Source organism: Odocoileus virginianus, chromosome 29 (genome assembly GCF_023699985.2).
Source record: "Odocoileus virginianus isolate 20LAN1187 ecotype Illinois chromosome 29, Ovbor_1.2, whole genome shotgun sequence".
NCBI lineage: Eukaryota > Metazoa > Chordata > Mammalia > Artiodactyla > Cervidae > Odocoileus > Odocoileus virginianus.
Genome location: NC_069702.1, coordinates 18,578,322 through 18,593,562, shown reverse-complemented (window position 1 = coordinate 18,593,562; position 15,241 = coordinate 18,578,322). Strand labels below are relative to the sequence as shown.

The window sequence follows — 15,241 nt, the reverse complement described above, 5'->3', positions numbered from 1 at the left end:
AGGAAAGAGTGACTGTCTATTTACTGGCTACACCATGCAGCATGTGGGATCTTAGTTCCCTGATCAGGAATCCAACCTGTACGTACCCCCTGCCCTGGAAGTGTGGAGACTTGACCACTGGACTGCCAGGGAAGTCTCCAAGAGTGACTCTTAATAACAGGAAATCTTCATTATTGTTCAGCTTTCCAGTTTTTTGCCTAATTAATGTCAATTTGTTAATATAGCACTACTTACTCTATATATGGACAATTATGGTATAGAATTGCTTACTGCTAACCAAAATCCATATTCTCTTCTGCTTCCTAGGCATACAATCAGGTTACATTTCCTAGGCTCCCTTGCAGTCAAGTAAGGCCACAAGACCTTTAGCTAGTGAAGTGAAAAATGCACCATGCATCTGGTCTGGTCCATAAGCCGACCAACATGTACCTTTTTCCCGATTTTTCCCTGTTCCAGTCGGCTGGAATGGAGATTACCTTCCGGGAGACTGAGCACATCATTCGGTTTACTGTAATTTCCAGCCCATTATAAATATTAGCATTTAAAAAATAAAACTGTCACATTACTTTTTAAAATGTATTCAATGGAACCAAATCAACATAGTGATTTGATACTCATCAGCATCTATTACATTTTTTAAAATATAAATAAAGAACTCTTTAGCAGTCAGAAATTTACATTATTCCATTTTCTCTATGAACTTGTGTTTGAATTCCATATCCTCTAAAAATTTTATTCTAGTGTAACATTTTTATCCTTGAAATTCTTTTATCATAATTCTCTTGAAACAAAAAGGTGTGTATAAACTGAAAATTTAAAGACATTTTGTATCACCCTGATGTTGGAGAGGGGAATGGCAACCCACTCCAGTATTCTTGCCTGGAGAATCCCATGAACAGAGAAGCCGGGCGGGATACAGTCCATGGGGTTGTAAAGAGTCAGACATGACTGAGCACACACATTACCCTTTATGTAAAACTCTACGTGTTAAATAATTTTGTCTTGACTGAGTTCATAATACAGTTATTGTATACATTGAAAACAACAAATACATTATAAATTGTGATCATTACAATAAAAAAATTTTATTGGAACGCATCGCTCCATAAGATGATGGGACTCATTTTAAAAGATTATTTCCTGTATCCATAAATGTATATTATATATCACTAGAGTGAGAGTTCAGCATCAATTCTATTTCTGTTTTTAAGTAAACACTGAAAAACATTATTTTCATAAATCTATATATATGAACAGAAAGATATTTAACGTATAATAATATACATTAATACTTAGAATTTCTTCTGAGTTTTATACCCAAAATCACATTGTATTCTACGGTCAAAAATTATTTCTAATGATTTATAAACTTATGTCATCCTTCAATTTAGTAGGGAAAAAAACTGGAAACTATCTGAACTACTAGCAAAATAATCTTTAATAATCTGCAGTCATTCATTTATCAGTTTCTGGGAAATATGACCAAAACCTACCACATGACAGGTGCACTGTTTACCGTAATACATTCAGAAATAGGAAAAGACATTTTTTTAGTTATTAACTTCTTATGGTGGTGATAATGTACTTTATCTTAACAGACAATTTTTTTGTTGTATAGACATATACATTTTAGCTGAAAACATCTGAATGTTTAAGATTTGCATATTTGTACCTTTAAGATTTGCATATTTCAGTAAATGTGAATTTTTCCCCAAAACGAAAAAGAAAACCCTCTAAACAAACAGAGAATTCTAGTTAATGGTATGCTTGGAATATGGGGGGAGAAGTATACTGAATATGTGCAACTTACTTTGAAATGCATTTTAAAAATAAAATGATTACTGGAGAGTAGGATGGGTTAAATAAATGATAAAGCAATGATAGTAAAATGTTGAATCTAGAGTTTAATTATAGAAGCTTTACAGAAGAGCTAGAAGACTCAGAAGTAGAAAGAGTTCAAGAAGTTGTACTGGTCATAGATTTCAGAATAAGAAACTTTTCATTTGTACACAGCTTATGCTGTGAAATTCCTCCCCTGGGACTGAAGTACATTCTGCATCCTAAATGGCTATGTGATGATTCAATTACCAACAGATCTTCCCTGTTTGCCAAATAAGGCCAAAAAAGAGGAGCACTCCCCTGGGTAGGAGAAAAAAACTGACAAGAGTGTGAATAAGGTAGATTCAAGGATGTCCAGGATAATTTCCATAGACTTTTAAAGGTAAAGAGCAGGATATTTTGAAAATGTTATTTGTGCTCATTATAAAGATAGGGGAAAAAAAAAAAAAGAACCCATCCACATCAGGTAAACAGTGACCAGGCCTTACAAGAGAGTATTTAGTTACTCTAAGACCAAATTAGTGGGAAAGAAAGGGTTTTGAGGTTTCTAACCCTTGTTTCTTTGATCCAATTTTCCAGGACCCAAACTCTACAAATCTTTACATTTTCTGAACTCCAGGTATCCAAAAATTTAACTGTCCTGAAGTCTTTCTAATCAGGTTTCCTAAGAATCAACAACCCAGCTTCAGTGCTGTGCTAAGTTATTCACCTTTCATAGAATAATTTCCCCATTCTGAATGTATAAGCTTTTTTTTTTTTTTTAAAAAAAAAAAAAAAAGGTCCAGATGGCATTCTAAAATGAAAGCCAGACTTAAAGATAACCTGAATGCTGCAACCATCAGATAAGGACTTTAAAATAACTAGGATCAAAATGTTAACAGGCCTGGGGGAAGGAAAACAGCACACAATGAACAGAGAGGAGTGTCAGTAGAGAGACGGAAACTATAATAAAGAGCCAAATGGAAATGATAGAAATACGATAAACACAATTATCAGGGATGAAGAAGTCCTTTAGTGGGCCCTTAAGCAGATTCCACACAAATGAGGAAAGAATTAATTAATCTGAAGACGGGTCAACAGAAATGACCCAAGTGAAACAAAGAAAAAGCGGGAGGAAGCAGAACAGAGCATCCAGGAGCTTCCGAATGATCTCAGTCTAGCACTTTGGAATAAAGAGAAAGAAAGAATGAGGCAGGAAAAAGATTTGAAGAGATATGGTCCAAAGTTTTCCAAAAATAAAAGACAATAAATCAGCGGTCCAAGAAGCTTTAAAATTGAGACACATATGCACTTTTGGCGTAGTGATAAAGAACCCACCTGATAATGCAAGAGAAGTTAAGTAACACAGGTTTGATCCCTGGGTCGGGAAGATCCCCTGAAGAAGGAATGGCAACCCACTCCAGTATTCTTGCCTGGAGAATCCCAGGATTCATGGACAGAGGAGCCTGGCAGGTTACAGTCCATGGGATCGCAGAGTTGGACATGACTGAAATGACTTAGCATGCATGCATGCACTTTAAAAAGAAAAGAACAGAAACAAAACACACATCTGGACACATAATAGGTCCCCGCTTCCAGGCTCCATGGCATAAAGGGCGAAAGCACAGTCCGTCCTCAAGAGGTCTGCAGGGGAAACAGTGCCATCAGGAAGAGTCAGGTTATCTATTAGAGAAAAAGATAAAGGGATCTTCGGTGAAGAGGTTGAGGGTTTAGGGGATTATTTTGCTTATGAACCCCATAAAGGGGGAGGGTTTCAAGAGTTGGGGGTGGGTAGTGGGTAAGGAGGCAGAAGATACTGACAACTTCAAAAGAGATCAGCTGTGGGAAAGGAAAGGTAATCGAGGAGTCTGGCTCTTTTGATGATAGCCAGTACCATATAAACAGGAATAAATAATGAGAGAAGTCCTGGCAGATTCAAGGACGATGATGGTCAGATTGTAAGTGCTGACAGGGAAGGAAGGATGGGTGTTTGAGGTTTCTTTTGACCACTTTCGATTAATGGGAGCAAGGACATCTCCAGCAAATCCTGATTTTTCAGTCTTTTTCTTAACTGACTGATTTGTCTTAACATCTGAAATTTGAGACCATCTTCCCTTCCCACTTTTTTAAGTTTCTCATTCTACCTCTCTTATTCCTTCTCTTCCACTGGCTTCTTTTCTTCTACCCACTCTTAATATTCTGTGGTTCAGTCCTGCCTTTCTTTTCACTCCACACACAACCTCATGCTCCCTGGCTGACTTCATCCATATGCCCAGTTTTAGCCCCTACCTATATTCAGCTTCCTAATGGACATCCTCCTTTAGACAGGCAGTGGGCACTTCAATGACAAACAGCTTCAAGAGCTAAACAGTATCTTTTTGCCCAAGCCAGCTATTCCTTCCTCTCTAGGATAAAGGGATAAGGGAGTTCTCTCCTGTTTTAAAATGTGGCTCTAGTGCAACCTTCAAAGCTGAGAATGACAAGTGATAAACTCCCCTATTCTCTAAAAAAACCAAACCATCCATGCCAGAGTGAGTTGCTAAAAGACAGTACCCCTATTATCCACCTGCTGCCTATCGAAAATGAAACAAAACAGACTAGAAACAGAAGTGAATTCATAAACATAGATAACACTAGAGCTTTATACCTTAGTGAGAACAAGGGCAGGAGTTCCCCCAGAAAATCTCTGGGACAGACTGGGAAACTTGTCATCTCAATGTCTGGCTGGTGATATACTGGGATAAAGGAACTCTTAAGCCCATTTGGGTCTAGCCGCCAGGAGGACCTGACATACATCCCCAGGAATTTAGGCCTTATGTGAACACGGGTCCCAGCCTGTAAAAAGCAAGAGGTTAGATGGAGGGACTTTCCTGGTGGTGCAGTAGATAAGAATCTGCCTGCCAACGCAGGGGATATGGGTTTGATCCCTGGTCCGGGAAGATCCCTCATGCCCAAAAGCCACAACTACTGAGCCCATGAGCTCCAACTACCTGCGTGCCCAGAGTCTGTGCTCTGCAACAAGAGAAGTCACGGCAGTGAGAAGTCCACTTACCGTGACGAAGAATAGTCTCCGCTCACCACAGCTAGAGAAGCTTTCGAGCACAGCCGAAAGTAATCAATAAGTAAGTAATTTTAAAAAAAGAGGTTGGAAGGAGCTTCTAAACAGCAGAGCAAGGACACAGAGGACCACTGCTAGAGGAGCTACGGTTCCACCACAGGGTTCTATAGGTTTCCCATTCGCCAACGAGATGCTGTGGAAGGGATAAAGCATTTGCTAGGCCAAAGACATGTGCCATCTTGAGGAAGGATATTCAGCAGTAACATAGGCTGTAGGTGGACTACAGGAGGAAGAGAGAGCGAGAAGACTGCCAAAGGCAGTTGGGCGTGTTCCAGACAGGAACCTGGGCAACATGGGCACACCATGGGGCCTGCAGAAACCATCCTAAACGCACAACTCTAAAGGCCACACTTGGACACCTGCCACAGAGGGTACCGGCAGCTGGACGACAACAGTCCCAGTCACGTAAAAGTTTGTCCTTTCTCTTCTAATCTTCCTGCCAATCAGAAGCCAAATGCAGAAAGAGGGAGGAAGCAAAAGAGCGAAGTAACACATAATACCCCCCCACTGCATGGACCCTGAGTCGTGATTAGGTGTAAGTAACCTCATTCAACTGGATGCAAGATTTGGAGTAGACTTTTCATACCTTTAAATTTAACCATCCCAATAAGGCTCATTCTTATAGTAAAAATGATGTCTTGTCAAAGAGGCAGGGAAGGAAGACTCAACAGGGCTAAAGTCAAGGATAAAAGGAAAATAAAGCAAGTTCTTACTTGTATGCTATCAGATACAGCCCATATACCAGTCCACAGTGCCACCACCTACTCTTGTTACTCAAGTTAGGAATCTAGGAGTCATCCCCCAGAGTCTCCCTCTTCTGAACACCCTGGCCATTATGTCTTAAAACACATCTCTTCTCCCTGGCCCTTGAGCTACTAATCTAGCTCGAATCTGAAGTACTATAATAATCTAATTTACTGATTCTCTATCCTGGCCTACACTTTATTGTTATTATTTTTTAATTTGAGTATAACTGCTTTACAATGTTGTGTGGCCTACACCTTACAATTTTTAAATATTGTTTTAAATACCTAGGCCCCAGCCTAGAGACTGATTTAAACGGGATCACACAGAGGCCAGCCATGAGGTTTTCCAAGAGGTCCCCAGGCGCTTTGCAAGTGCAGCCAAGATTGAGAATAACTAACCTAACTGGCCTCTTCCACAATCCAGGCTTATCTTTCTCCAAACTATCTTTCATTATGCTACAAGAGTCATCTTTTTAAAAATGCAAATTTCACATTATCCCACAGCAGTTGTTTTCAATCTAGGCTGCCCCTTTAGAATCACTTAGTGTAAAAATTCCTGATACCAGGCCTAACTCCAGACCAATTAAAACAGAAGCCCTGGGGATAAGAACCAGGCCCTGGTATTTATCAGAGCTCCCCAGATGACTCTAAAGTGCAGACAAGGTTGAGACCCATTGTCCTAGAAGCAATGGGAAGTCACAGCAAGTCTTTAAGAACAGTAAAATCCAAACTCCCCTGAGGGCAGCGAAACCTTGCTTCTGACCTTAGCACCCTCAGCTTTCACACTACCAAAGCAATGTAGCTCCCGACACTACATTTATACATGGGCCGTGCTTTTATGCTTTCATGTAAAGTATTACCTCAATTCACCTACAGCCAAGGCCCAAACCACCTTTCAGGTTAAGACCTTTTAGGAACAGCAGCCTTTGTACAAAAACCCGACACACACAGTGGGGCTCATCAATCCACTCGTAACCGTGACAATCTCGTAGAGTAATTTTTAACTTTTAAGTCTAACTTGCCTACTCAACTACCTGAAACTCAAAGCTTATCTATGCTTTTATGCCTAGCGTATCACTATGAAGAAAACACAGTAAGCACTCAGAATTTCTGTTAAATTCATTCCATTTAAGTAAATAATTATCTGTATTATTATGCAGGTAGGAGATAATTTTAATAAACTGTAATAGATACCATATTTATACCTTATAGTCAAGTCTTACTGAAACAGAAGCCAACAGTTAGACCTTTTAAACATGTAAGGCAAACATTTAACATTCGTTCTATTCATGAATAGAGTAACAAGTTAAGGGAAAAGGCAGGTACAAATGGTAGTGTGTTTCCAGAATCCCAAGGGTGGCACCTTACAGAACAGAATCCTGGCTTTTCCCTTGAACATATCCATTCCAATATACTTTTTTCAAAATGCTGTGCTATATAATGACATCTGTACATTTTAGGAAAGTGAGCTAAGACTACCTACTTCACCTAAAATGATAGTTACTTCACACTGTTAAAATGAAAACAAATTATGACAAGTTTTCAAATGCTTTGAATGAACTGTGTTAACCCAGTAATATGGTAACCAGCATTTAATGGAAATTTCTAGTACTCTGGGTGCTGTGTTACCCAGCAAAATCTCAGCTCTCTATAAAATCAAGGACAGCTTAAGCAGAAGACATCAATATCCTACTTTCAAAAAACCTGCATTTAGCATTTTACAGTCACTATATAGGTGACTGACCCAAAGAAAATAATTGTGCACAAATATAAACTGAAGAGGAATCACACACTTACATAAACTACTTCATTCAAAAGATTTATGTTGTACCCACATTCACATGGGCCATGGAAATCATCTTAGCATGCAAAATGACTACTGTGTTACTAAGCGTTTAAAGTTTTTTATCTGTCACACATTCTTGATCACTAAATCTGGTGTTCACCAAATACCTATTAATTCTTTGGGAATATAAATAAAGTCATTAACCACAATACTTGGCATTTGTGGCTAATTCTTTTTTTTTTTTACCTTATTTGGCGATTTCAAAGGTGAGATGGCTATTTTATTTGGTGTCTGTGTTGTAGAATTTAAAGTTGATCCAATAACACCACTTTCAGATATTGTTATGGTCTTTGATGGAGTCCCCGGAGTAGACTGTGAAAGAACCCTACCTGCAAATGAGAGGCAGCACATCAGTTTGACTTTTTTTAATAATGTATAAAAACGAATGTGGTGATGATTTACACCCACTGCAGTACATATGTTCAATACTTCACATGTAGCCACATATGAACTGAAACACATAAGGAGGTCTAATGAACCATGGTGAACCTAATGAACTATGATGAACCTAGACAGAAAGAAACAAAACAATGCTTCTTAGTAACACTTAGCATCTTAATACCACCTTATGAAAGTCCACAAAAACAACTCTGCCCACATTCTCATCAAAACTGTTTTGTGGGGGTTTTTTGCCCGCTCTGGGGATCTCAGCTCTCCAATCAGGGACTGAAGCTGCACCCTGCAGTGAAAGCACTGGACCACCAGAGGAGGGCCTCATCAACACTGTGAAGTGATGCCTGTCAGAAAATGCGCTCAGAAAAGCATGCAGCATGTCCGTGAAAGGGGTTCCCAAAGTCAGGACGTGGCTCCCAGCCTTAAAGCTTCAGTCTCTGTTCTCTGCCTCGGCTTCTTCCTGTTGGGACTTAAACCTCAGCATACGATCTAAGGCCACACCTATAAAACAGGCAGTTACTGGGCTAACTTGAACAGTCTGGAAATATACTTCCAGAATAACAGAGAAAAACTACACTGTGCCTGGATGACTAACGGAACTGGAAATCAGATGATGAGGAGTCGAAATATTAGGGATTTTTATCCTAGGTAGGAGAGGATTACAAAGATGTGACAACTCCTCCAAATTCCTGAAAGACTCGGCGATGGTGCCATTCACCCTTCTGGTGTCCCCACCATTCTGGACACACAGTAGGACTGCCCTTCCTACCCCCCCCCTTCCCTGTGGTGAGATTCAGGCCATGTGACTAGTTGTGACCAACAGATTGTGGGCAGAAGTGATGTGTATCATTTACTGCCTAGGCAGACCCTCCCAGGCCCTCCCTCCTTCCACAGCTGAGATGGTGGTTCCTCTGTCAGTCTGGGTCCTTGAGTGACCATGATGAGAAGAGATCCACCCCTTTCTAACCCACCACAGATATGTAGATAACCCTGAAGTAAAACTCTAAAATAAAACTTCTTTAACTTCTGAGAGTTAGACTGTTTACTATGGCAGAAAAACCAAGGTTATCCTGACTGATCCAGGCTGTCAAGTTGAAGGATCAGGACCATCTGTTATCTATGAGCTGCACAGCACTAATATATAGGAACAGAAAATTTTCAGTCTATCAGTAAGGAAGAACTTCCAACAAAAATTTCCAGTTGACATGACTGTTTTAATGAGTGAGTTCCTACTCACTGAAGATCTACGAAACAGATGCTGGATAATCAAATCCACTGGCTAAAGAGGAAACTCAAGCAGTAAAGAAACAGAGAGGATAGATAACTAAAGTATCTCTAAGATCCCTTTAGATGCTATGACTTTGGAAGGCAAGGAGATCAAACCTGTCAATTCTAAAGGAAATCAACCCTGAATACTCATTGGAAGGAATAATGCTGAAGCTCCAATACTCTGGCCACCTGACGTGAAGAGCCGACTCATTAGAAAAGACCCTGATGTTTGGGAAGATTTGAGGGCAGGAGGAGAAGGTGGCAATAGAGAATGAGGTGATTCAATGGCATCACTGAGTCAGTGGACATGAGTTTGAGCAAACTCCAGGAGACCGTGAAGGACAGACAAAGAAGCCGGGTATGCTACAGTCCATGGAGTCGCAAAGAGTCGAACGTGACTTAGAGCAGTACTGAAAACAAAACAACAACTATTAGTAGTAGATGAAAGAGAGGGAGAGAGGGAAAAAAGGGGGGACTTAACAGAGAAAGAGCATGTAAGAGTTAGCATGTAAGGGCTATTACTAACAGCAATGTAATAGTACACCTATCTTTTTAAAAAATGAGTTAAGTTTTACTGGGCATTTATGAATTTTAAAATTATTTTAAATAAATTTATTTTAAAAAATTTCTTTTACTTCCTTATTACATTTTATATTACAGACATATTCCTTAGTGAATTTCAGCTGAGAGCTTTGCTAGGGTTCTTCTAGCCTGACTTACATCATAACTAGGCTAAAAAAAACCCCAAATCCTAGCAAATCCTACCAAAACTCCTTTCACTGTATGGATCACAACAACCTGTGGAAAATTCTTAATGAGGTGGGAATACCAGACCACCTTACCTGCCTCCTGAGAAATCTGTATGCAGGTCAAGAAGCAACAGTAAGAACCTGATATGAAACAACAGACTGGTTCCAAATTGGAAAAGGACTATGTCAGGGCTGCATACCGTCACCCTGCTTATTTAACTGATATGCAGAGTACATCATGAGAAATGCTGGGCTGGATGAAGCACAAGCTGGAACCAAGACTGCAAGGAGAACTATCAATAATCTCAGATATGCAGATGACACCACCCTTATGGCAGAGGGTAAAGAACTAGAGAGCCTCTTGATATAAGTGAAAGAGGAGAGTGAAAAAGTTGGCTTAAAACTCAACACTCAGAAAACTAAGATCATGGCATCTGGTCCCATCATTTCATGGCAAATAGATGGGGAAACAGTGTCAGACTTTATTTTTTTGGGTTCCAAAATCACTGCAGATGGTGACTGTAGCCATGAAATTAAAAGACACTTGCTCCTTGGAAGGAAAGCTATGACCAAACTAGACAGTTTATTAAAAAGCAGAGACATTACTTTGCCAACAAAGGTCCGTCTAGTCAAAGCTATAGTTTTTCCAGTAGTCATGTATGGATGTGAGGGCTGAACCATAAAGAAGGCTGAGCGCTGAAGAATTGATGCTTTTAAACTGTGGTGTTGGAGAAGACTCTTGAGAGTCCCTTGGACAGCAAAGAGATCCAACCAGTCCATCCTAAAGAAATCAGTCCCGAGTGTTCACTGGAAGGACTGATGCTGAAGCTGAAGCTCCAATACTTTGGCCACCTGATGCAAAGAACTAACTCATTGGAAAAGACCCTGATGCTGGGAAAGATTGAAGGCAGGAGGGAAAGGGGACGACAGAGGATGAGATGGTTGGATGGCATCACTGACTCACTGGACACGAGTTTGAGCAAGCTCTGGGAGATGGTGAAGGACAGTAAAGCCGGGCGTGCTGCAGTCCATGGGGTCACAAACAGTGAGACACGACTTAGCGACTGAACTGACATCATAACTAAGTAAGTCAATTCTATAGAAACTAAATGAATCTGTATCAAATATTTTTAGAAGGCCACCCTCAAGTGTGGAGCCTGCCTCAAGTAGCATGTTTATATGTTCTGATTTCCAAAACTGATACCTGTGGGATAAAGCCTAAAGCCCTAACAATCATTATTTTAAGAAAAGAAACTACCAATAATGACACATTTTTATAAAATGTTCAGTTTTATGGCTATTACTACAATTTCTTATTTGTTAAGCATTACATACATTTCAGGAAACATATATGTAAAATCTCCAATTCCTGAGGATAATTGGGACCAAAAAAAGGCCACTTACTCTGTGATAACCTAGACGGGTGGGAATGCAAGGGAGGTGGAAGGGAGATTCAAGACGGGGACATATGTATACCTATGGTTAATTCATGTTGACATACGACAGAAATCAAACCAATATCATAAAGCAGTCATCAATCAATTAAAAATAAATATTAAAAAATAAAAAGTGTGACCTTAAGCATTCTATCATTGTCAAAGGAATAATATAAGTCAGAAGGTTGTTATAAGTAATAAAACGTGATTATGGTTTGTTCAAGTATTTTGCAGAATTTTAAAAATTAAAATGAAAAATAAAATTGGGTAAGTACATCAAAAGAAAAGGCCACTTAAAGTGAATTACATTTAAAACAAGGACAAAAATGTCACTGTAATTAACAACAAAAACCTCTAAAAGTTTTTGGCTAATATTTCATAAAAATTCTGTTTATAATTTCAACTACACTGTCTCTTAGAATAAAGTGTTGAATGTGAGGGAGGATTCTTCTGAAAATTAATATGACAGCACAATGGCACATCCTATTTGATGGGCACATGACACAGAAGATTATTTCTGACAAAATATTTCAGGATTTCATCAATTTTCCCAAGAACCCTCTATAGCCTTTAAAATTCAAATTATTCTCTTTTGAAGGGCTACTTTTTTTTCACCCAGATAGCATTTCTCCTGATGTCCAAATCCCCATATATCCTTGGCTCTTCAACAGACGCAGAGAAGTATACAAGTCACAGTTTCACTTTGAAATCAATTTGTAGGGCATTTCACACTCTGCTGTCAGATATTGTCCAAGAAACAAGAGACATAATCCAAAAAGCTACAGATGGGACAGGCTGAGGGCAGGAGCTAGCTTACCTGAGCCAGGACTAATTCTAAAGAGATTAATTCATTATCAAATATTTTAACACTGATGAAGTTTGCTCTACTATAGCAACTTGTTACCTTGGGAGCTCTGACAATGAGGACCTCTGACAATGAGGACCTCTGTACCTCATTTAACCATCTTAAAAGTCATGTGAAGTGATTGGTTATAATATTGTATTTTATCGAACTATAAAATGACCAACATTTTATAGAAAGAAATAAGAGCAACAGAAAATATATTTACCCAAGATCAGGGAGAAAATTAATAGAAGAACCATGACCAAAACCCAAGTCTCCAAATAGCTCCTCCAACATACCACACCACACTGACTCCATGATACACATATTCACTCAACAACACACATTCACTGACCACGTCTATGTAGTCCCAGAAACTGTAGGTACCAGAGACTCATAAAAAGTTAGTCATAAAAGGAAAAATACTGTCTGATTCCACCTATACAAGATACACAGAAAAGTCAAATTGATAGAGACTGAAAGTCTCTGCTAGGGGCTGGGGGAAGGAAGAAATTGAGAAGTTGTAGTTTAATGGGTAAGGAGATTTAGTTTTGCAACATGAAAAGTCCTAGAGACAGACAGTGGTGATGGTTGCATAACAGCATGAATATACTTAAAGCCACCAATGGTTAAAATGGTCAATTTCATATTATGCATATTTATCACAATTCTTTAAAATAATTAATTTTTAAAAACTAGATGGCAAACAAAATCCAAAATTACTATTGAGAGAAATCTTAAGTATAGTAGGGGAGACAGACAGGTAAGAAAACCAAGTATTACAATACATCAAGACTAACGCGAACATTAAAAGTCACTGTGAAATATAACAGAAGTCTAAAGTTAAGTATTTGGTAGGTATAACCAAGTTTTATGGAAATACATAGGAGATGGTCAGAGAAAGAGTACCTTGCTAACCTAAGGATCAAAAAATTACCAGACAGTGGAGATAATCCAAAGATAAAATGGATGACTCAGCCACGAGGAAAGCAAAAACAAAAATCATTTCTGGTAAACCCAACATTGCCAAGAGCCTAAGTTCTAAGAGAACATGGTCAATGTGGTGATCTCTTAGAAATAAGTTACATCAGTAGGTCTGGGGCTAATAGAAGGTGAAAATGAAAAAGGTTATGTATTAGATAATAAATGACTTTAACGCTAAGCAAGCTCTGGCTTTTGAACCTATTCCTGATGATTTAAGGCCAGGAAATGGAAAAGAAATGAATGTAACCAAGGAAATTTTAAGCAAGGGGTGACAAGATTTGCATTTCAGAAAAGTCAATTTCATGAACACTAAGTTCATCTTGATTGAAAGAAAGAAAAATGATATTCATGTTCTATGAGAAGCCCAAATGTCATTAAAAAACAGTCTAAATGTAGTTTGAAAGATCATTAGCTACAACCTAAAGACAGTGGAATCGCCTCGATAAGACAATTCAACAGGAGAGCTATTTTGGTGGTTTAAATTTGGCTTACATGAATTTTAAAAGCTATGAACTACTAGTTAACAGTTGAAATTATACCTCCAAACTGAACTTAATGCCCACAACCCTAGTGAAATTTAATAGAAGTCTGTCCCTATGCATTTTGGGAGGGCTAATGTCTGCAATTAAAAGGTGAAGCTATGATTAGTGTGGAACACACTGTAAATGACCCAAAGACCCAGCAATGACATACATCCATTACAGTCAAATGTGACAGGTACAATCTTGACATTACCAAATATTCACCCAGATACACTTCTGCAAAAACACAACTGTTTAGCAAACTCCCCCACCCCACTTATAATTAGAAGTTTTAAGGGATGCTTGTAAAGTTCTACAATGAGACAGTCCTCCTAGTTAACCACTTCCACCCACCCTACCTTCCAAGGGTTTGGTGGTCCCTTTATCATCAGTATATCCAAGCCTTACTCACTTTCAGCCAACTGAAGCCCAGTTCCTGAGGCAGCTCTAAACCTAAACCCTTTCCAATTTTTCCTCTGGGACTATACCTAGCTCCCGTGACAGCCCTCAAGACACAAGCATCCTGCATAACCCCAAATCTCTACTGAAGACCAAAAGAAAAAGAGAACAAAAAGAGAATTTACCCAACACTGCCCTCAAACAACCACCTCCCCATGCCTTCTCTCACTTGCTAAAAAAGAGAAGCCTCCCTGCATATAATTCAAAGCCCTGGGAAAATGATCAAGTCTTTGCCACTGACTTCAGAGTTGCCTATTGTTATCAAAATGCTTAGTTGCTCAGTTGTGTCCGACTCCTTGAGACCCCATGGACTGTAACCTGCCAGGCTCCTCTGTCCATGGGATTCTCCAGGCAAGAATACTTGAGTGGATTGCTATTTCCTTCTCCAGAGGATCTTCCCGGCCCAGGGATCAAACCCAGGTTTTCTGCACTCTCTACCACCTGAGTCAACAGGGAAAGACACTACTAGGTGACTTTAATACCAGGGATGGTTTGTTAACATCTGAAGTACCTTCATAGAGAATACACATTGTGGAAATGGGTAATTAGCATTTGAAAGTCTCTAGTCAAAGTCTATCACCCAGAGATGCTTCCATAAGCTCTTAGCACAATGGAAAGTAGAAATGAGTTCCGAAGTGGTAAAAGGAGTAATGTTAGCATAGCTCTGAATTAAAGACCAGTCACCGTGGCCTGGAGCAGGAAACCGCAACCAGCTCCAGTATTCTTGCCTGAGAAACTCCATGGGCAGAGGAGCCCTGTGGGCTACAGTCCATGGGGCCGCAGAGTCAGACACGGCTGAGTGACCAAGCACGAGCGCCATGGCTGTGTGACAGTCTCCAGAAGTTCTGAGGTACCTGCCAGTCAAGAAGAAATAAGAGAGCTGGGCCACTATGGAAAGAGTGGAAAATCAACGGTGTTTTCAGGGAGCAATAATGATGGGTTACGAACTCTGTGCTGAATAGAGATGAATTTAAGGACAGGAAAGAACTCATTATTAATGAGTGGAAGAATTAATAGATCAGAGATTTCAAAGTCAAAGAACTGCCAGATTGGAAGCA

At 39.4% G+C, this 15,241-nt stretch overlaps 1 protein-coding gene and 1 long non-coding RNA gene across 13 annotated transcripts in view; one reads left to right on the top strand and one right to left on the bottom strand.

The window, feature by feature from the left end:
- LIN54 (lin-54 DREAM MuvB core complex component) overlaps positions 1 to 15,241 on the bottom strand; it is a 63,556-nt gene that overhangs the window by 29,586 nt on the left and 18,729 nt on the right. For 11 of the 12 annotated variants that reach the window (XM_020892855.2, XM_020892858.2, XM_070458236.1 and 8 more), the window contains exon 4: positions 7,715 to 7,857. The exons of the other annotated variant lie outside the window; for it this stretch is intronic. In XM_020892855.2, the coding sequence (XP_020748514.2) occupies positions 7,715 to 7,857 (143 nt within the window). The remainder of the gene's footprint in view (positions 1 to 7,714; positions 7,858 to 15,241) is intronic. 12 annotated transcript variants of the gene reach the window in all.
- LOC110136877 (uncharacterized) overlaps positions 1 to 15,241 on the top strand; it is a 42,727-nt gene that overhangs the window by 15,390 nt on the left and 12,096 nt on the right. The gene's annotated exons all lie outside the window — the stretch shown is intronic.